Below are 23,202 nucleotides of genomic sequence, written 5' to 3'. Positions count from 1 at the left end.
ATCTTACGGTTCCGCGGTGTATTGTTTTCCCCTCGTGTTTCGTCCCGCGCTCCCGTTTGACATTCAGTCATTAGTTTTATTACCGCGCGCGTGCCACTTTTCGATTGTGCTTGTGTTTTAATTGTTTTTTTTAAATATTGTTATTGATTGTCCTTTTTTTATTTTAAAATTTTTCGGTGTGGTGTTTTGTGTATAATTTTTTTTCATGTGCGTGTCTGTGTGTTTTTTTTTATATTGTGTTTTTTTTGTTTATTTATTGTAGGGTATGAAGAAAAAAAAATCTTGGATCCTTTTTTGGTATGTTATATATTTTTGAATATTTTCCTTCCCTTTTGTTCTATCTAGGTATTTAATCCTTTTTTTTTATTTACTTATTATTTTTTTATTAAATCTTCAAATTGAACAAAAAAAAATTTTCTTTTCTGTTCTGCCTAGCGAGTGCGCGTGTCATATTACACGTGTTTTCGCTGAGTCAATGTTTTGACATGTCGTCTTTTAATCTTTTATTTACCTGTATTAATATTTTAATATTTTTCGTATTATTTTTTTTTGTATTGTATGATTTGGAAAGAATTTAATAGCCTCTTTTTTTGTTGTTGTATTGTAATTATGATGGCAAATAATTTTGTTTTTTAAAACAATATTCTTATTAAAATTATAGTGGTTTTCTTTTTTTTTCATTAAAAAATTTTAATTTACTGTAACCCTCCTTTGTTTTTTTTATTACCCCGAATTTTATTTTGACTATTAATTGTAAGAGTATGTTATATTTATTTTCCTTTAATAATTATGCTTTTGTTATTTAATTTAATCCCCCTTTTGTTTAGTATTTTAAGTATATATATATATATATATATATATATATATATATATATTTTAATTGTTCACTTTTGTTGTGGGCTTTGGTAAATTTTTTTTGTAAAATTTCGTTTGTTTTATACATATATTTTTTTTTAGGAATAGCGTTGGAAAAAAAATTCTTCCTTTTTTTTAGGTGAGTTTTCTTTTCATGTTCTTTTTATTGTTTTATTTCTTTAATACTTTTTCTAAAGAAAACCCTTTTTGTAGGTAAAATTTTTGCAGTATTTGGTGATTGGTTTGTTCTCATATTAATGTCATTAAAGGTAAGTTATCTTTTCATGTTATTTTTATTGTTTTATTTATTTGGTAATTTTTTCTAAATAAAGCCCTTTTTGTAGGTAAACTTTTGCAGTTATTGGCCGTTGACTTGTTCTTGTTTTTGTATCATTGAAGGTGAGTTATCTTTTCATGTTGTTTTTATTGTTTTACTTCTTTAGTAATTTTTTTCTAAATAATGCCCTTTTTGTAGGTGGACCTTATAGGATTTAATGGGCCAAACTTTTCGTCGTGTCTGCTGAGATTGAGGATCAAAAAAAAAATTTTTATACGGCTTACCTATTTTTAGACCGTTGTACCTATTAGGGGTACTTCCGTCTTCGCTGATTTTTTTAGGTTGCTAATCGATACCATCTACTTATGTGTTCATGATACAGTATTGTTGTACGTGTATATTTAAGTTCATGTGTTTTTCGATTAGTTTAACTTATGGGATATTTAAATATATATCTTCTCTTTTTTTTTAAATTTTAGTTCCGCGTTATTTTGAATTTTTTTTCTTCCCTATTTTTTTTTTGTTTTTAATGTATATCTATATCTTGTTTTATTACTCCTCTCGATTTATTCTTTGTGTAGGTAATTTTTGTTTCCTTTGAGGGATTTTCAAGGCTCGAATTTCTTTCCGTTTCGTTGTTTGTAGCGTTTATGTTCTGGACGGTACTTATTAGAGAAGGTATTTCATAATTTTCTTCCATGATTTTTGTTGATTTCTTCTTTCTTTTGGGCGTTTATTTGTTGTTATGAATGAGTTTTTTCTTTTTTATACAAATTATTATTTGACTTATTATTATGATTATACTTAGTGTAATGCACACTGCTAATGTATAATTTGAATAATGATTGTGTTCTAATTGTCCTAGTGTGTGTAGGCTTTGTGTTTTCAATTCTTTTTCCAGTTCTTTTAGCGTTACATCTGTTTCCATTTTTTTCCAATACGGGTGTAGTTTATCGTTTTCGTCGTTGATTTTTTGTGAATTTAATTTCTTTGTTATGGGTGATATGTGTTCTAGTTTCAGTTCTAATTTTGGTTTATATGTATATTGGTGCGGATTTTCTTTTATTGCTAAAATTGGCAACTGTACTGCGTCAATTGTTAGTGTACATTTTGTACTTATGTGAATTATTCCTATTCCTCTTATTTGGTAGGTTTCAGGTTCCTTGTCTTTACATTTCAGATATAGTGCTTCATTCTTCACTAGTGAATAAAGCCAACTTCCAGTAGTTGTTAGTGGTTCCCATAGTGGTTGTTGGTCCTTAGTTATTCGTACGTCGCAATTTCTTAGGGTTTCGTTTGTGGGTTTTCTTCTTAATTTTGGTTCACAGCTAGGTGTTAGAAGTATATCATATGCCCCGTATTTGTGGTGACAAATATATTGTTCATTAGTTAGATAGCAATTGGATAATTGTTCTTCTGTCAAATAAAAGTAAAATCTTTCGTTGGCTGTTATAGCTAAATATCTGGAATGCGGTAGTATGTATGCTCTATTGCTATGATTATTTTTTTGTCCTGTTTGACTGGTAGTTCATGCATCCTGTAGAGTATATAAACTTTTTCTTCCCCTAAAGGTATGTCTAACGATAGAATTAAATTATTTGTGTCTATTAGTAATTTTACTTCCGCTATTTTACTGATTGTTGTTGTGCTTATTTCGTCTATAGGCATGGGAAATTCTTGGTCCTTTAAATATTTTTTTGCTTCCGTTGCTATTGTTATCAATAGTTCGTCTGATAACAATTCTGAAGAAAGATGTCCTTCTTTTGCTTCTTTTAAGATTTCTAAAGTATGATCTAAATTGTGCTCATAAGTATCTATTTGTCTAGTCCATAGTATTATTTGTTCTCTTAAATTTCCTGTGTATTCTATTATACTAGTTTGATTTTTTAAATCTAGTATTTCTCTTTCAGTTTTCATTAATTCCTTTCTCGACTGTTGCGATGAGTTATGTTGTTCTTCTGCCATATCGTAGAGCGTATGCAATTCTGCTCTTACTACATGTGTCTGTTCTCCTACTAAATGTGAAATATTCCTTTGAGCCTCATTTAGATCCCTCATTATTTCTTTATAATTTTCCCCTTCGTCATAAGTAAGTAAACCTATAGTTGGTCCGATTATTTTTACTAATACACTTATTAATGGTGCATTTCTTTTACTTATTTTTCTGTTTTGTTTTTATTCCTTTTTTATATTCTTTTGTGTCTTCTTAAATCTCCGATGATTTTCTCCAGCTTTTTCCATTTTAACTTTATTATTGCTACCCTACTTTTTATTGTTTCATGTGATACGAATTGTTCGCAATTATATCCTAAAATCTGTTTACACGCCTTTTCTGTAGCATTTAAACCCTCGTCTAACTCCTTGAAGTGTGACTTAAAATTTTCCATATTCAGTATCACTGCTGTTCTCCAGGAACCTGCTACTCTACGTATTGCGGGCATTCTTTCAAAGTATATGCCTATACCTTTATTCATTGTTATTATGCTAATGTCTTCATTGTCGATTTCTGCATACGTTATTTTGATTATCCATACGGTTAGTAATAATATTCCTATTGCGTAGTTCATTTTTCTGTAAACATAAATTATAATGTGTTTCTTAGTTAATAGTATCTTAATAATTCTTTCGTGTATTATTCTATTGCTAATTTAGCTAATTTATCTGCCTCTTCATTTTCGGTTATTCCACTATGACCCGGTTCATATATTAACTCTACTGTTATTCCTTTGATTATTTTTTTCATTTCTTTGAAATTGTTTTTACTAAGAACATCCCGTTTACGACTAGTTTTCCAACCATTTTTTTCCCATTTTGGTACCCAATTTGTTAGTCCTTCTATCGCAAGCTTGGAGTTTCTATGTACTCTAATTTTTTTATAACCTAGCAATTTTATTATTTCGATAGCTCTCATAATGGCTTCGATTTCTGCGCTGTTATTAGTTTGTTTTTTACTTGCTCTTTCGGTAACGTTTAGAGAGTGCTTATGGTTCAACCATATACCTATGCCAGCTTTAGCGTGTGGTTTGCCATTTGCTTTGCATGCACCGTCGGTATAAACATTAATAAAATCTTCTTCATCTTTTATGAATTCTTTAGTATTATTTTGTCATAAAAAAGCTCTTTTTACTTGATCCTTATGTTTGCGAAATCTTTTTTTTTCGGCATCGCTTAGAATCAAGTTGTTTTTTTTTGTTATTTCTTCTACTCTGTATGGTCCGTGGTAATATGGAGAGAATTTTCCCGCTCTGACTTCCTCTTTCACATCTACGAAATCTCCTATTTTTATGTTTAGGGGTGTCGTTTTATTATCGTAACTTTCTTTTACCTTTTCTTTTCTCTGTATGATGTTTTTGGCAACTATTCTTCTAATTTCAATCAATCTTGTTACTAACTCTCTTATGTATGATTCATAAGTTTCTAATTTTTCTGGTGTTGGAAATATTGATGGTGTTCTCGCTATTTTTCCGAATATTACTTCGTATGGTGTAAACTTAGTAGCTTCGTGTACAGACGTATTATACGCAAACATTGCATAAGGGAGGAGTCTGTCCCAGTAATCTTTTGTTTTAGCATAGTGTCTTAGGAATTCTGCTAACACTGCATGACTGCGCTCTAATCCTCCATTTGTTTGGGGCCTGTAGGCTGTTGTTGTGACTTGTGATACCTTGAATATTTTTGCCAATTTTCTTAAGAGGTCACTTGTAAATGACCTGCCTTGATCAGTGAGTATACATTTTGGTGCTCCGTATACTGAGAATAAATTAGTGGCTGTTGCATGTGCTATTGTAGTAGCGCTAATATCAGGTATTGCTACGAAAATACTATATTTGCTGAGCTGATCTTGCATTGTTAAAACGTGACAGTTGCCATTCGCTGTAGTTGGTAATTTTCCAACAGTGTCAAGAGATACTCTTTCCCATGCATCTAGAGGTGTATCTGTTATTATCATGTTTTCTCTATTTTGATTTCTTACAATTTTCTTTTGTGCACAGCTTCTACATTTTCTTATATACTCTGTTATATCTTGTCTTAATCCTGGCCACGTATATTTTTCTCTAATCCTGTGATAAGTTTTATTTACTCCTTTGTGGCCCGCCATTAGACTATCATGATATGCAGCAATTATTTTCGTCCTGTATTCCTCTGGAGGTATCACTATCTCTCCAAAGCACACTTGGATTTGTATATCATCTCTAAAAAAAATTTCTACTATTTTATTGATCCATGTTGGTTCGAACTCATCTAGTGTTACTGTGTGTCGTGGAATTCGAATTGATTTGACGTTTTCTCTTAATAATACACTTCTGAGATTCACTAGTACTTCTTTTAAATCTTCCTCGTTTATTACTTCATCATATTCTGTTTTTATTATTACTGTGAAAGTCTTGTATTTACTTCTAGGTGTGACTAAAATTTGTCCTTTTCTTGGTTTTTTTCTTTTCATTTCCTTTATGTCTATTGCTCCTATGGCCGACATTAATTTATTCACAGGATCATTGAGTTCTAGATCTGCCGACATGAAGTGTACGTAATTTCCCCATGTTTCCGTTAGAGATTCCCTTCTATATTCCAATTTTTCTAACCTGTCTAAATTGGGTTTAATTGTTTTATCCTCATATCTTTTTACTACTGGTTGTTGGACGTCTATGTAGGGCATTGTAATGCATAGGCCTAACCCTCTAGTAGATTTAATTTCATTTTCTTCGTTTTGTGAATTTTTTGTTTGCTCGATTAACTTTCTTGGCTTAATTCGTGTTTTTAATCTTTCTGGGTATAATTCCGCCTCTTCTACTTCTTCTGTTATTACGTTATGAATGTACGGGGTGGATCTAGCATTAGGTTGTTGTTGATGAAGCGGGGTATCAGAGGTTACCGACTTCTTAATTTTTTCAGTAAATTTTTGTGGTTCTTCCTTCCGACCTTTTTCTTCTTCCTGAATTGTTGATTTTTCTGAATATTTATTTAACTCTCGTAACACTGCAATTATTTCATCTATTGTCCTAACTTGTTCTTGTGGTTCTTCTTCGATTTCTGCTTCCTCTAGTCTTTCTGTTATTTCATCATCCCAAAAATACGATTGGTTCTCTGCAATACTCATATCGTACCGCTTTATAGATTCCCTTATTTCTTCTAACATTTCTTTTTCTATTACTTTATTGTCTTTTCTTTCACATTCTGCATTGTATTGTTTGTTCTCTTCATTTTCATTATTTGTTTGTAATTGTTCTTCTTGAAGTTTATCTGTTTCATGTACTTCATTGTTGTTCACCAGAAATTCTTCTTCTTCCTCATCTGAACTGCTTATGGGGGGGCTAACATGTATTATAATCTCATCTTTCTCAAGTCTTTTTGTTGGACTTTTATTATAAAATACTTCATCTTCTCCAGAAGATGTGGTTTCTTCCATTTCTTCTCTTACACTCTACTTAATGAGGGTAACAAACTATGGCTTTGTCGTAGTATAGGGATTTCTTTATTCGCTTGTATTGACTCTTCTGTGTTAGATCCCTCACTGTCTCTTTCCGATTCAAAATCATTTTGTTGTGGCAAAGTTTTCTCTTCTTTATTTGTAGTAGTAGTTGCCCTTGACCTTCGTCTTGTTGATATGGGCCGCTCGTCGCTATCTTCCACTACCGTTTTCTTTTTGAAACTACCTATAGGTCTTCCTCGTTTTCCTTGCTCTCTAGCATTGCTTGTTTTTTTAAGTTCTACTGTTGAATCTGATTTAGCCCTTTCTCTCAGTTTTTTAGTTTGCTTACTCAATGTGTTTTTGTCCTTGTTTGAGCCAGCTGCGCTACTTATTGGGAAAGGTTTTTTTCCTGCTTCTAATTCCTTTTCATCTTCGTCTGAATTTAAAATCTTATCGCTAGAGCTTGTTTCTGAATTCTCTGACCCTTCTTCTGTCCTTTCGTCTTCTTTAATTGGATTTTCCGATAGCCCTGGTAGCCACCTATTAATTTTTCCTGGTTTGCACTCAAATTCATATTGGTAATCTTGTAGACGTAACAACCATTTTATTATTCGAGTCGTAGGTTTATTTGCGTTATTTATTATTTTTAAGGGCTCATGATCGCAAGAAAGTATAAATTTGGTTCCATACAGAAAAGGTCTAAAATGTTCTAGTGCGCTTATCACTGCTAAACATTCATTTTTTGTAGTTTCATAATTCATTTCCGCTCCTACTAAAGTTTTTGAAAAGTAAGCTACCGGTAAATCAATTCCATCTTTTTCTTGTGTTAAGACCGCACTGACAGCATGGTCTGTCATCGGTTGTTACCTTGAATGTTTCCGAAATATCTGGATGTTGTAATATAGGATTTTCGCAAAGTGCTCTTTTTAGTTTTTTGAAACTTCTTTTTTCGTCTTTTCCCCAATGGAATTGTTGTTCTTTTTTTAATAGAATGTATAAAGGTTTTGCTATTTTAGCGTAACCTTTTATAAATTTTCTATAATAACCTGTAATTCCTAAGAAACCTTTCACAGCTTTTGCTTTGCTTGGTGTTTGAAATTCTTTTAATGCTTTGATTTTTTCAGGATCTGCTTGATTGCTTCTGCATTTACAACATGTCCTAAATAGGTCACCTCTTTTCTCAAAAATTCGCATTTTTCAGGTTGTACTGACAGCTTTGCCTTTCTTAATCTTTCCATTAATCGAATCATAGTTTTGTCATGTTCTTGGAGGGTTTGTGAAAAAACTATAATGTCATCTAAATAAACAAATAGTTCTGCTCCTTGTAAACCTAGCAAAACATTGTCCATTAATCTTTGAAATGTAGCTGCTGCATTTTTCATTCCCATAGGCATTCTTTTATATTGATAATGCCCTCTTCCTGATAAAAAAGCAGTTTTATGTTGATCTTCTTCTGCTGTCCCAATTTGGTGATACCCCATAGCTAGATCAAAAACTGAAAAGTACTGCGCATTTCCTAACCTTTCCAAAATTGAATTTACCAGAGGTATTGGGTAACACTCCCCCCCATCTTCTCATTTAATTCCCTGAAATCTATTACTAGTCTCCATATTTTGTTGCCTTGTGCATCTGCCTTTTTTGGAACTATTAGAACTGGAGAGTTGTAATTTGATTTAGAGTTTACTAATAAATCATCTCCATACTTTTTCGTTATGAGTTGTTTTCCGGCTTGTTCGTACTCCGGAGGCTGCCGATATTGATTACATTTTACCGGATTTTCATCGGATGTTGGAATGTAATGTTTAACTAGTGGTGTAACTGGCAATTTATCTCCTGGTAATAAAAATCTATCTTGTCCTAATCTGACCCATTTTTCTACATATTATTTTTCTTCCCGATTTAAATAATCTAGTACCATCTTTTCTAGTATTAATTTAGCGCGATTTTCTGCTTCTAAACTTTCTGTTTCGCTATTAGATTTGGCATACTCAAAAGCAAATAATTCTTGGGGTGCAACTGATATTTTGATATCTTTATCCGTAGTGTTAATTGCAATTATTTTACATTTATTCCCTTTTTGTTTGACTAAAGCTTCTCCTAAATAAACCCCCTTTCTTGTTTCTATTCTGGGCAAATAACCTTCTTTTAGATCAGTACTTTGTAACGGTATTTCTACTATCTGACGCGACCTAGCTTTGATTCTTAATAAACGCGATACGTGTTTTACTTCGCCTTTCATTTCATTATTTGCTGTTTTCGACTCGATATCAATAAAAGGTATTGGTTCCGTTGGTTTTGATTGAGTGACTATCATGTTATAAAAGAAATCTAATTTTGCTCTTTCTTCTCTTAAGGGGGTGTCCTGAATTAGAAAGCATAAAAAAGCTGTTTTTTGATAATTTTTTTAGAAGGGAAAAAAAATCGCAGATTAGTTAAACCTAAGGTACATTTTTATAGATGTTTGAAGAGTGTAAAAAAAATTTAAACCACATGATTCTATGAACTGTTAAGGAGTTATCAACCTATTCCGAGAGCGCCTTCAAAAAGCAGTATGCAATTGGCGGAAAAGATACAGAACGCAATTCTTGACCAAAAAAAAAAAATTTTTTTCAATTTTTGCATATGCAGTTTCTAATTGAACCTACAACAACACGAAAAAGTCGTGAAATAATAATTTTTATTAAAGTTTGAAGAAAAAAATATAATTTTTAGACAAAAAAATCACTTTAAAGTGTTATAAAATTTTCTAAAAATAGATTTTGAACCATGTTTTAAGTTCAACTAAAAGAGAATATTATACTAACGAGAATAAGCGTTGGACCGATCCAATCCGTCGATAAATTTTTCTGCTATCTTTCCCGCCAATTGCATACTGCTTTTTGAAGGCGCTCTCGGAATATGGTGATAACTCCTTAACAGTTCATAGAATCATGTGGTTTAAATTTTTTTTACACTCTTCAAACATCTATAAAAATGTACCTTAGGTTTAACTAATATGAGATTTTTTTCCCTTCTAAAAAAAGTATCAAAAAACAGCTTTTTTTATGCTTTCTAATTCAGGACTCCCCCTTAAATAGGGTCTGCCTAAAACTCCATCTGCTGCTATGGGAAAATCGTCCTCTACCACATGAAAAGTGTGTTTGTTTTGCAAAATTATTATATCTATTGTCCCAATAGTATATACTTTATCAGAACTGATACCTGTTATGTGAGATTTTTCATTTACATTTATTATGGCTTCACCTTTCAATGCTGAACCTTTAATTACATTGATATCTGCTCCAGTATCAATACAAAATTTTGTTTTTTTCTTAATTAATTGATCCCCTTCTAATTCTGTTGCTGGAGATTCTTCTAAAAATTCATTCATCGTGTAGATTGTGTATTCTCTCGATTTCTGACATTGGCTGAGCACGTTTGATGGCTCAAGTTCGGCGCCGCGCCTTCCCGACGAACTTGGCTCCAGTTTAAAGTTCTCGATTCGTTTCCTCTTTCATTCTGTCTAAATCCGCTTTGATGAAAATTTTGAAATCCGTTATTATGGTATTGACCTTGATATTGTCCTCTCCAATCTTCTCTGTTTCTATCGTTAAAGTTTTGACCACCATTTCTATTAAAATCCGGTCGGAATCTGTTAGGTGCAGGGTTGTAATTATTAAATCTGTCATTAAAAGTTCTACCGTTTCCTACATTCCTATATCTTTGTTGAAAATTTTGTACTGGCATATTAAAATTGCCCTGATTGTTATAATTGTGATAATTTCTGTCTCTATTCTCCTGATATCTGTTTGGGTTTTGTCTATAATTCTCCCCATTGTGATTAGCGCGATAGTAAGTGTAACCATTTTTACTTGATATGTTGTTTTTTTCTTGCGCTCGTTTAGCATATACTATTGCTTCTTCTAAGTTCTGAGGGACTTTATCATCCACCTTAGATGAGATTTCATCGGGTAACGCTTGTATAAAAGATTTTAATGCAATGTCTTGTACCGAAACAATTATAGGATTTGCTATATTGTTAGCATATTTGGCTTGTAGCGCTGACCTAGCTCCTCCTATATAACTTTGTAATCTATCATTTAGCTCTTCTATATTCTCATCTCTATGCATACGTAATTCCATAATTAACTTGAGATAATGATCATAAGGTATACCCGGAGCAAATCTATTTTTTAAAAGATCTAACAAGTCTGTTAACTTCCTGAATTGTTTATTTCTGGTACAATCTCGTGCACTATTTGATAGTTTAGCAATCACAGCAACTGTGAATGCTGTTTCTGATGGTCCTGTGATACAGGCGGATGCATTAACTACATCTTGTATAAAATCTCTAACAGACATATTTTTACCATCGAACATGGGGACATTTGCTATTGCTTGTGGAATAGTTAATGATTGCGCTAAAGCTTGGTGCATTTGTATGGAAGCGTTTTCTAAACCTGTTGCCTGCATATTTCTAAGATTTGCTAATATCGCTGAATATCCTAAATCTGTACGGTTACTGTATATTTCAACTAAAGTTGTACCATTTAAATTCTCTATCTCGTTATCTCCTGGTTCCGTGTTTTCTCCTTCTCTATCCGCCATTTTGCTTATTTTAGCTGAATTTATAAATTGATACTAGCAAAATACGCGTGTATTAAAGGGTGATTTAGCCAACCGTTTCCACCTGCTGTTTTCCACCCTATGATCGACAAATTCAAGTTTTCTACTGTAGGGTAAATTGGTTCGACCACGTCAAAATAAACTTCCTGACCTTCTATTTCTATTTCAATTCCTCCGGCACATAAAAATTCTTCTTCTAGGATATATACGGTTTCTCTATCACACTTTAAATAATCGACATTCAATAATTTCGACGAAATGTAATTATATTTAGTTTCGGCAGTCAATGTGAATTCTACTTGTCCGTCGATTAAATCCTGGCTTTCAAAATTTACTTTATGCGTTTCTTGTACGACTGTAGAGATAATTTCATTTAGGATTAAAGAAGACATTGAAAATCAAAATAAGATGTGAAAACAAATTTAATTTTTTAACTCAATTATACTGGCCTTCCTTTATCGTATGTTGTCTAATGACCTAATAACCTGCATTGTAACCTGAACGCGTACTCGATTACACATATGTCCAGTTCAGTGACTGTTTGTTTCGCAATATCTGTCATTAATTTAATTCGCGAAATTATTTCTTTTTAGTTGATTTCCTTTTAAATATTTCGCTCTTCTTTTACTCAGTAAAAAAAAATTCATCAACTGTTCCTTACGATTGTATTATAGCACATCGATATTTTTCAAATAATTTCTTTTTATACTAATTATGTCTCTCCTTTCTACTAAATAACTCTCTTAATTATTTCGTGTCGAAATTACGACATATAACAATTTACTCTCTATTTTCAATTTATAATTTCACTTTACTATTTCGACCGTGCATAACTCAAATATAATTTTTTTAAAAAAAAAACTTTATTCCGAGGTAAAAGCCTAATTTAAAATTTTATTTCTGTTATTTAAACAATTTCGTTGTATTAATCCTCTCACTTGCTCAAGTGGCTGCACACTTCCGGCAAGGTTATTCAAGGAAGTTTCACGTTTTATTGAAGAAACCAGAGCTTGACGGCACTGAAGGATAGTTACTTTGCCTTATGTTCGACGTTAGCGAACAAAAAAAAATTTACCTGATATACCCGCACTTGTAGCGAAACATGTTTTAAATAAATCATATACTCATATCAATTTACATAAAAATCATTTGTGTAAATATTTTGTGTAAAATTTATGAGTACAAAAATATTTGAAATTTATTTTTTTATTTCCGAAACCAACTATTCTCAAAAATATAAGGAAAGTATCCCACCGCTGCCACCAGTTTGTTAAAGATGAATTTTGAAAATTAGAAAATTATTCAAATTATTAAAACTCTAAAAGATCTTGGTACTTTAACATACGTTGCCCTTCGGACAAATTGCAATTGTATAGGTAGTGGATCCCTTCCTTACCTCACTATTATTCAATGAGTTGGTTGAGATTCCATATTAATCAGAACAATTGGTTAGGAATGTTTGAAATAAAAGATTAAACAAATATTTAATTAGTTGTATATAAATATATATTGTGTAACAACCCAATTAATACAATATTACAGTATTCTGTATTCTAATACAATTTTACGTGTGAATGAATGTATGTGTAAGAATGTTGTTTGTGTAATATGCTAAGAGTCTCTAGACTTCTACGTATATTTACCTTTGGAATTCCTCGTCTCTCAATTCAAACGTTATTTCAATTCTCCAATTTATTACAGTTATTTAATATTCTCTTTATCTCAATCAATTATGGTAAACAAATCTCAAAACTCAATAGAAAACAAACTCAACTACTATTTATTTTCAATCTTAATTTCAAAACTAAGTGATCTCAAAAGAAACTCATTTATATACTCTTTAAATCAAACTTAAAAATCAGATTCTCTTTATTCAACTTCTTCAATTATCACTTCTTTGTAAAACTCAATACTCTTAAATCAAATCACGATTCAATACTAAATACTCTTCCTGTCAAACAATCTCAACTCAAAAAAATGAATACTTTAAATAATCTCAACTCAAAAATCAAAACTCAGATAAAACTCAATAAAACTCCAAATGAAATCAACCTCGAAACTAGAGGTGTGTTTCAAAGAGTCTCTCAACTTAGAGACTCAAACTCAAACTCGAAACTCTCAAAAACTCCAAGCTCCACACTGAGCTCTCTCTTCTCTCCCAAACAACAACTGACTGACACTCCTTGTGTCTACTGGTTTTATTGAGCTGATTTTTGGTGGGAAAAAGTATGCTTTATTTAATAATTTTATTGTTGTCAATGTTCTTTATTGCAACCTTGCAATATTGGGGTAGTGTTCCAGTTCATTTTGTACTGACATACGTTGGATGCAGCAATCTTTATTGCGCCAACCTTTGTTTCATGAATTAAATTAGTTCACTTAGTTTCTCAATTTTATCATGAATTTTAAATAGGTCTTCTTTGGAATTCAGGTTATTAATTGAAAGTTAATATTTAAAATATAATTATTTGGACATCTCTAAGAGATTATAAAGTAGGGTGCCCAGAAAAAAAGTCAACTTTAGAATTTCTATAACGCAACCCCAAAATTTTATTCTTTAGTAGAAAAAAAAAGATACGTATTTTTTTAAAACAATCTTTATCAATATTTAGAGGTCGCGCTAGTCGATTTTTCATTAAAAAGTGGATTTTTTGGGTTATTTAACTATTATATAGGAAAAAACAATGCAAAAAAATTCGCACCTTTCACGAAATTACTCTAATGTTATCGCCAAATATCGACCTTGTCCAAACTGAAAAGAAATATATGATTTAAAGATAAATATTGACATCAAAAGTTGAAAATTTGAAATCGAAATGTAGAAATGGGCTCAAAAAATCCGTAAATCATTTTTTAACTTATAGTAGTTACTATGATCTTGTTGTGAGCTCAAATGACTGTAATATTTATACTATATGTGATTACAAAATATAACCTCTAAAGATAACCTACATTTTCTTGGCACCTATGACATTTCTGATGGATATTTTTGCAAATAATAAGTTCAAATCACATTATTTAGTAGTTTTTCGAGCCTTTAATTACGAATTAGATGTTAACATTTCAAAATGGGGAAACCAATATGGCGGAAGTTTTTTAAAAAATCAGTCTAATTTGATGAAAACTTGTTATTCGGGGGTTTTTGAGGTCGCTGAATAAGAATCTGAAATCAATTTTACAAAATTCAAAAACCCAATATGGCCAACCAAAGTTCAAAAAGTTGAACTTATTTTACAAAATGTTAAAATTTATAAATCGAATATCATTCGTTAAAAATTAATTTTCAAGTTCAAAAAATATTTTTTAACTCAACATTTTCTTTTTAATTATTTGAAAATTATTTATTTTTCTATTACTCTTAATTAACTCAGAAGTATAAACGAAATAAGGACTTTAATAAAATACAATAAACATGTATTGTTTTTCTTCTTGTATACAATACAAAGACGCAAGTACATAACCAAATAACGCAAGTTATTCTAATCAAGAACAATTACTGATAAGTGTTGCTTTTTTAAAATTAGGTACATTTTGACGATTTTCTTCGATAACTTGTAAAAGATATTGTTTTTGTTCTTTATGTTTTACTAAAATGTTATTATAATTTTGAATTAACGCCACTCTACGTTCGGCTGCGTCATTCGGAGAGAAAATTGTTCTCTTAATAAATAAATTTTTAGACAATATATGATTTTAGCCATCCACCTCGATCGATGAACAGCACCAGGAGCGTTTATGTTAACGAATTTGGTTTCATTATCGCCAAGGAATATGAGCGTTAAATTAAGAAGCTCTTTGTAATCATCCCTTGGTTGAAATTGATTTAATTGATGTTTAACGAAGGCAATTAAATCTGTTTTAATTGGTGTGATTAAATATATTATAGTAGAATCTTTCATTGCAGACTCATATTTAGTTTTATCAATTGTTGGCCACATTTTCTGAAACCGTTTGAAAAGTTTAATTTCTGGACCGCTGGAAGGACCAAAAAGAACATCGAACACTGAACTTACTGGCAATTCCATTATGTGATGCCTGCAAGCTAAAGCCAAACGAGTTCTTCCTAATTTATTCTCAAGCAGAGTACAAGCTCCATTTTCTTTACCACTATTACTTGCTGTTGTGTCAAAACACATTGCATTAACGCGATCTGCCACATTCCAATCTGTCAGCAATTCAAACACTGCTTCTGCTTGTGATTCACCCTTACCATCAGGAATTATTGGAACACCTAACAATTTTAAAGTACCCTCTCCTGAAATAAGAACAGCTAAGCGATCAACTGATTCCTTAGAAGTTAACGCTTGCATTATTTTGCCATCCCAATGTACGACGAGTGATACATTTGGACTGAAGGTTCTTTTTATTTCCTCGGATACTTTCTTGCGAAATTTTTTCCTGATTTTTCGAATCGATTCAGCACTACATGGAATATTACGTAAATCATCTGTGAAATCCAAGGCTTTACAAGTAGCAACAAAAATATAAGCTGCATTTCTGTTGCTAACTTTTGTTCTGTCTAAGGCGGCGCAAACTTCGCCTGTCATAATATTGATTTTTCGCTTTTTTTGAGGCACGCTTAAATCAAAAGAACTATAATTATCATCGTGATCATCTGTATCATTGAAATTATCTTTATCATCATCATCATCACTGTCCAAATCAAAATTTTTGTCGCATGGTTGTGAAATTTGAATTTTATCATCTTTTCGCTTAACAGTTCTTTTAACATTTTTTTGACAACTGTCTTCAACTATTCTATTATTTTGCTCACACTCCACTACCAAATTTTTCTCAACCCTTTTATTTTCCCTTAATGAATTCAAAAGTAATTTAGTAGGATTCGCTAGTTTAGCTTTACAATCATTAGACATAGAAATTATATCAAAAAGGTTATCCAACTGATCAATGAAAGCATTACGCTTCTGTAAAACACTAGGAGAAGTTTTATACTTGTCTTTTTTCAATGCAATCCATGTATTGTGTAATTTTTCTATAAGTGCAATAACACTTCGCTCTTCTCTGCAAGGAATTTTATTTTGTCTCCAATAAGTGATAACTTCCTTACTTGTTATTCTAGCACTTTCTTGCATAGTATTTTTATCTTGAAGGTGCGAAAACGCAAATCTAGCTAAGACCTGCCGAATAGATGGTAAGACACAACCGTTTATTTCCTTACACGAACTCCCTACAAGCCAAATATTTTCATCTTCTGAAAAATTTGGTGTGGCATTTACAGTAGTCATTTTTCATTTCTAAAAACGTGTTTATAAAAACTAATTAAAAGAAGAACTTAAAAGATTTTTATATATTTCTGCAAACATTAAAATACGCACCTTGTATTATGTTCGTGTTAAAAGATACTTAAACAATATTTATAAAATTCCACAAAGAATTGATTTGTCATGTTTAACCTTAATCAATGTTTTACTATCTAAGCCTATATGTCAAGACAGAAAGTTTTCTCACTCATTTGTTATAAATAACAATCTTCAAAATAAAGTAACTGATTTACTGCAAAAAAGTGTTTAAATAACAAGAAAGAAAATATACACTTTTTGAATTAAAAAATTAATTTCAAATTAATTTTTAACGAATGATATTCGATTTATAAATTTTAACATTTTGTAAAATAAGTTCAACTTTTTGAACTTTGGTTGGCCATATTGGGTTTTTGAATTTTGTAAAATTGATTTCAGATTCTTATTCAGCGACCTCAAAAACCCCCCAATAACAAGTTTTCATCAAATTAGACTGATTTTTTAAAAAACTTCCGCCATATTGGTTTCCCCATTTTGAAATGATAACATCTAATTCGTAATTGAAGGCTCGAAAAACTACTAAATAATGTGATTTGAACTTATTATTTGCAAAAATATCCATCAGAAATGTCATAGGTGCCAAGAAAATGTAGGTTATCTTTAGAGGTTATTTTTTGTAATCACATATAGTATAAATATTACAGTCATTTGAGCTCACAACAAGATCATAGTAACTACTATAAGTTAAAAAATGATTTACGGATTTTTTGAGCCCATTTCTACATTTCGATTTCAAATTTTCAACTTTTGATGTCTATATTTATCTTTAAATCATATATTTCTTTTCAGTTTGGACAAGGTCGATATTTGGCGATAACATTAGAGTAATTTCGTGAAAGGTGCGAATTTTTTTGCATTGTTTTTACTTATATAATAGTTAAATAACCCAAAAAATCCATTTTTTAATGAAAAATCGACTAGCGCGAACTCTAAATATTGATAAAAATTGTTTTAAAAAAATACGTATCTTTTTTTTCTACTAAAGAATAAAATTTTGGGGTTGCGTTATAGAAATTCTAAAGTTGACTTTTTTTCCGGGCACCCTATTATAAAGGCATTTATTATAGTGTTATTTGTTTGAGTTGCATATTGTGTCCTCTTTTTCAAGTATTGTATTAATGAATTATTAATAATGTTAATAATTTATTAATAAGATGTTTCGCAAATTGTTGTATCTTCCTCATTTTCCTCATCTGACGTGTCTACTGGTGAACTCAAGTATATTGCGGTTTCCTTGCTTGTAATAGGTTGCTCTATTTTATTAGCGTCGTTACTATCACTAGATTCATCGTCTGTATCTTCCAGATTCGTGCTATTTAAAGAATTTTCTTCCGTATAAATATGGTCTAAAATTTTCCAAAATTTTCAGTGGATTCATAATTTCTTTCTGTTCCTATTAAAGTCCTAGAAAAATACGCAATAGGTAGGTCCATGCCATCTTTATTCTGCGTTATTACTGCACTAATCGCACGTTCGCATGCGTCTGTTGTAACCTTAAATGTCTTTGTAAAATCAGGATGTTGTAAAATCGGATTTTTTCATAACGCTGTCTTTAATGCAGGCAAACTCTTTTTTTCATCGGAATCGCATTTAAAGATTTTGTCCTTTTTTAACAATTCGTATAAAGGTTTAGCAATTTTTGCATAATTTGCTATAAATTTCCGGTAATAGCCTGTTATCCCTAAAAACTCGCGAATCGTTTTTTGATTTTTTGGTGCAGGAAAATTTTTTATTGATTCTATTTTCTTAGGATTTGCTTCTATTCCATCTTCTCCTACTACATACCCTAAATAAGCCACTTCTCTACGTAAAAACTCACATTTTTCAGGTTGTAGGGCTCTGCCTGAAGAAAACGCTGTTTTATGTTGGTCTTCTTCTGATGTAGCTGTCCCCCTCCATCTTGTCATTCAAGGCGCGAAAATCGATTACTAATCTGTATTTTTTATTACCCTCTTTATCTGCCTTTTTGGTCACTATTAGAACAGGTGAATTATAACTTGAATTAGAATTTATAATCAAATCATCTCCATACATTTTTGCTAATAATTCAGTCCCAGCTTTTTAGTATTCAGGAGGTTGTCTATATTGTCTGCATTTTATAGGCCTGTCTTCTCATAATGGAATGTAATGTTTTACTAATGGGGTGACTGGTAGTTTATCGCCAGGCATTAAAAATCTGTCTTGTCCTAATCGTATCCATTTTTTTACGTATTTTACCACTTCTTCATTTAATTTTTCTAAATCCATTTTTTCAAGTATGCCTTTAATTCTTTGCTCTTTAATTTCTTCAAAATTTTTCTGTTGATTGATAAATATTTCATCTTCGTTGTTAACATAATCGAAAGGGTAAAGTTGTTGAGGAGTTATGGATACTTCTATATCTTTTTCCGTCGTATTTATTGCCATAATTTTACATTTACCTTTTTTTGTTTGACTAAAGCTTCGCCTAACATCAGACCATCTGGGGCTTCTATTCTAGGTAAATATCCTTCTTTAAGGTCCTGGTTAGCAACTGGAATGTCTATTACTTGCCTAGTTCTGGCTTTGATTCGGAAAAGTCGTGGTTCTGGCTTTACTTCTTTTCTCAAACTATGTCTACCATCTTGCGATTCTTGATATATGAATGGAATAGGTTGAACCGGCCTAGAAGCAGTTATTAGAGAATTATAAAAGAAATTTATATTAGCCCTTTCTTCCCTTAAATACGGCCTACGTATTATGCCTTCTGTCTTTACCCCGAAATTTCGTTTTATCACATGAAAAGTATATTGTTTGTCGAATATCATAATTTCTACTGTGCCTAAAGTATATACCTTATTTTTCGTCACACCTGTCATGTAAGAAGCTTCTGAAGTTTTAACTGGAGCATCAGGTGTTACCCGGCTGAAAAAACTTGTACAAGAAAATGTGCAAGTTCTTGTACATGTTCATTAATGAACTTGTACATATTCTTGTACATGTTCATGTAATGTTCTTGAACAAGTTCAGCATCTGGAATTGAGACATGTTCTTATACCAGAACTTGTACAAGATCCTGAACAAGAAAATATACTTGTACAAGAAAATGTACATGTTCTTGTACATATTTTTTTGTGCAGGTTTCATGTAAATTTTCTTGTACCAGATGTGGAACATGTTCTTGTACATGTTCATTTATGTCTTTTAAATTAAAAATTAAAAACTTTAAAGGCTGCGCAGTAGTTTTCTTAAGCCTTTACAGCTGCGCAATAATTTTTAGCATGCATAAGTGAAGAGTCTTAATAATTATAACTTATTAAAATTTCAAATTTTTTTCAAAAACATTTTTAAACAAATGTTCTTGTACAAGAACATAAACATGTTCATGTTAAAGTACTTGTACATGAAACCTGCACAAAAAATATGTACAAGAACATGTACATTTTCTTGTACAAGTATATTTTCGTATCTATGATCTTGTACAAGTTCTGGTTCAAGAACATGTCTCAATTCCGGATGCTGAACTTGTTCAAGAACATTACTTGATCATGTACAAGAAAATGTACAAGTTCATTAATGAACATGTACAAGTTTTTTCAGCCGGGTAATGCATCTGATTTTATAATATTAATGTCCACCCCTGAATTCACAAAAAAAACTTGCTTTACCTCCTACTAAATAATTTCCTGGTAATTTTACTGCGGGTGACTCAGTTACTATTTCGCTTATCTTGAATATGACGGGTTTTTCTGAAATCTCACAGTTGTTGGACACATTTGTCTGTTCGAGCCCATCGTCGCGTCTTCTCGACGAGCTAGTTCCCAGTTTAAAGACCCACTAGTATTATTTCTTTCAATTGATGCTACTCTATTATTGGAGTAAAAAACTTTTTATTTTTACGGTTTTTTAAGGTTTTTAAAAAAATGTAATTACATTATCAAATTCTTCAATTGATCTTGTGATACATGATACATATTATGTAGTAGCTCATTTTCATTATGTTTTATCTATAGGGGCAGTCTTTTCTATTATTGGAGGTTTTATTTTTTGGTACTCTTTAATTTGTGGGTTAACTTTAAATCTTAAGTGATTAAAAGTTCAATTTTTAGTTATATTTACAGGAGTTAATTTAACTTTTTTTCCTCAGCATTTTTTAGGGTTAAGAGGTATACCTCGTCGTTATTCTGATTATCCTGATAGATATTTATTATGAAATATTTTTTCATCTATTGGGTCATTAATTTCAATTACGAAATTAATTTATTTAATTTTTATTATTTGAGAAAGAATAATTGTAGAACGTTTAATTTTATTTAAATTTTTTAAAAATATTTCTGTAGAGTGAAAACATTTGGCTCCTCCATTATTACATTCTTATTTAGAAGAATCAAAATTAAATTTTTAAATTATTAAATAGTGATTTATTTTAATATTACAAGATTCTGTATTACCAATAATAGAGTGAATAATGATATTTCATGATTTTACTTTATTTATTAATTTAATAATTACGGTTGTTATTATATGAATTTTTTTAATTATAATGAAAAGTAAGTATATTAATTTTTCAATTGAAAGACAAAATATTGAAATTATTTGAACTTTAATTCTAATTATTTTATTAATTATTTTAGGGATTCCTTCAATAAAAATTTTATACATATTAGATGAAGTTTATTGTCCTTTAATAACTATTAAAGGTATTGGGCATCAATGGTATTGATCCTATGAATATTCAGATTTTAATTTAAAAGGTATAGATTCTTATATAGATAAGATATTGAGTTAGAAAAATTTCGTTTACTAGATGCTACAGAGTTATTAATTTTACTAATTTTAGTTTCTATCCGAATTTTGGTTTCATCTGAAGATGTAATTCATTCATTTGTGATTCCTTCTTTAGGGGTTAAAGTTGATGCAATTCCTGGACGGTTAAATCAAATAATAGTTAATATTTTTATCCCAGGAATTCATTATGAACAATGTTCAGAAATTTGTGGGATAGCTCATAGATTTATACCTATCATAATGGAGTCAACAACAATTAGAAATTTTTTAAACTTTATTGATACAATTTAAAATATAATTAAGTAACTTAAAAAAAGTGAAATAGTTTTAATCTTTTTATAGTATAAAATTACTCTTAATTGATTCCCCAAATAAAACCTATTTATTGACATACATAACTTTAATTTATTTTTTAAAAAAATAATAAAAAGTTTAGTAATAAATTTGAGTGAAAAATAAAATGATAACAAATTCATTTGATATTTTTGATCCATCAAGAAGAACATCTACATCTATTAATTGATTAAGAATAGTTTTTTTATTTTAGTAATTCCAGTTATATTTTGGGGGGTCTTCTCAAAACATCAAATATTATGAAATATAATTTTAGAAGGGATTAGAAGAGAGTTAAAAACAGCTTTAAATAAATTTGGTGTTATAAATATTTTAATTTTTATTTCTTTATTTATTTTTATTTTTTTGAATTATTTTATTAGTTTATTCCCTTATATTTTTACAAGAACAAGACATATTTGTATTTCAATTTCTATATCATTAATAATTTGATTTAGGATAATATTATTTGGGTGGGGTAATTTTGGTAATCATATATTTATTCATTTAACTCCTTTAGGGACTTTTATAGTGTTAATACAGTACAAGTCCGATAAGTTTCTCTTCCCCTCATTTCCACATCACACGTACGTTCACTCACACTAATAAGGCGTCCCCACTCCGGCGCCTGCCCACGGATACTTGGTTTCAAATGGTTTTCAAATGTACTGTCAATATTCTAATTGTTGTATAAATTTATCAGCTCCAAGAAATTGGATATTTTAAATAAATTAGAAGCTGGTGGATCTATGAAGGAATTGGCAGCTAAATTTATTATTACGGAAAAAACAATTAAAGCGTGGGTGAAAAATCGGCATCGTATTGAAAAATTAAAAAATGATGGTGGAAATTTGCAAACAAAACGCTACCGTCAATTGAATTTTGAAAAACTGGAATCTGCATTATATGTATGGTTTCACGAAATGAGATTGCGAGGATTACCTTTAAGTGGTCCGATTGTGAAAGGTACGTAAATAATATTTTTTATATATATTTATTTATAATTTAATAATATTTTTAATTAATTTAAAAACTTTTAAGTGAAAATTTTGCTCTTTATTTTCATTTATATTTGTAGATTATTCTAAAACACTACACAAATTTTTGTATGAATTTCAATTAAATTTTGACGTGAAAGACTTTCACAATTACATACCTTGTATTAAGGTAAATATTTATATAAATGGGCATATCTCTGGAACTTTTAACTTTTCAATAAAAGAAAAAAAAATTCTTTTTTTCGAGCACAGTATTGAAACTCTGTCAACATAAACTTCAAGTACGAAGATTTCAAATTATATAAGTGGACAGATAAAATTTTTTGTCTTAAAAAAGTTATTAATTATTTAAAATTGCAAATTATTGTTAACCTAAAACAGAAAAGTATTCAACAGGTGGTTGATTTTGGAATGAAAAACAATGGAAAGGAAATTACTGTGAAGTTACAATTTTTTAAAAAAGATAAAATTTGGTTAATAATTTCAACATTTATTTAAAATAAAATTCTCATTTTGTACACACGTGTTTTCTGATATTAAAATTACAATAATTTTTTTAAGACACGAGGCACATCAATTTAATATGTCTCAAAATAATTCTAATGACTTGAACTTTAATTTCTCATAAGTTATTTTGGTGTGCCAATTGTCTTATCA

The 23,202-nt window shown here is 30.4% G+C and overlaps 1 protein-coding gene across 1 annotated transcript in view; it reads right to left on the bottom strand.

The window, feature by feature from the left end:
• Positions 1 to 4,156: 4,156 nt before the first annotated feature.
• Positions 4,157 to 23,202, bottom strand: part of LOC127287619 (SCAN domain-containing protein 3-like) — a 151,052-nt gene continuing 132,006 nt past the window's right edge. The window contains exon 4 of the mRNA XM_051314645.1: positions 4,157 to 4,457. Coding sequence (XP_051170602.1) covers positions 4,239 to 4,457 — 219 coding nt within the window. The 3' untranslated portion in view covers positions 4,157 to 4,238. The remainder of the gene's footprint in view (positions 4,458 to 23,202) is intronic.

Source organism: Leptopilina boulardi, unplaced genomic scaffold (assembly GCF_019393585.1).
Source record: "Leptopilina boulardi isolate dan_hultmark-lab unplaced genomic scaffold, ZJU_Lbou_2.1 LbouV2_371, whole genome shotgun sequence".
In the NCBI taxonomy this organism is placed as follows: domain Eukaryota; kingdom Metazoa; phylum Arthropoda; class Insecta; order Hymenoptera; family Figitidae; genus Leptopilina; species Leptopilina boulardi.
The sequence above is the reverse complement of the archived record's forward strand: the minus strand, read 5'-3'. Positions and strand labels throughout refer to the sequence as shown.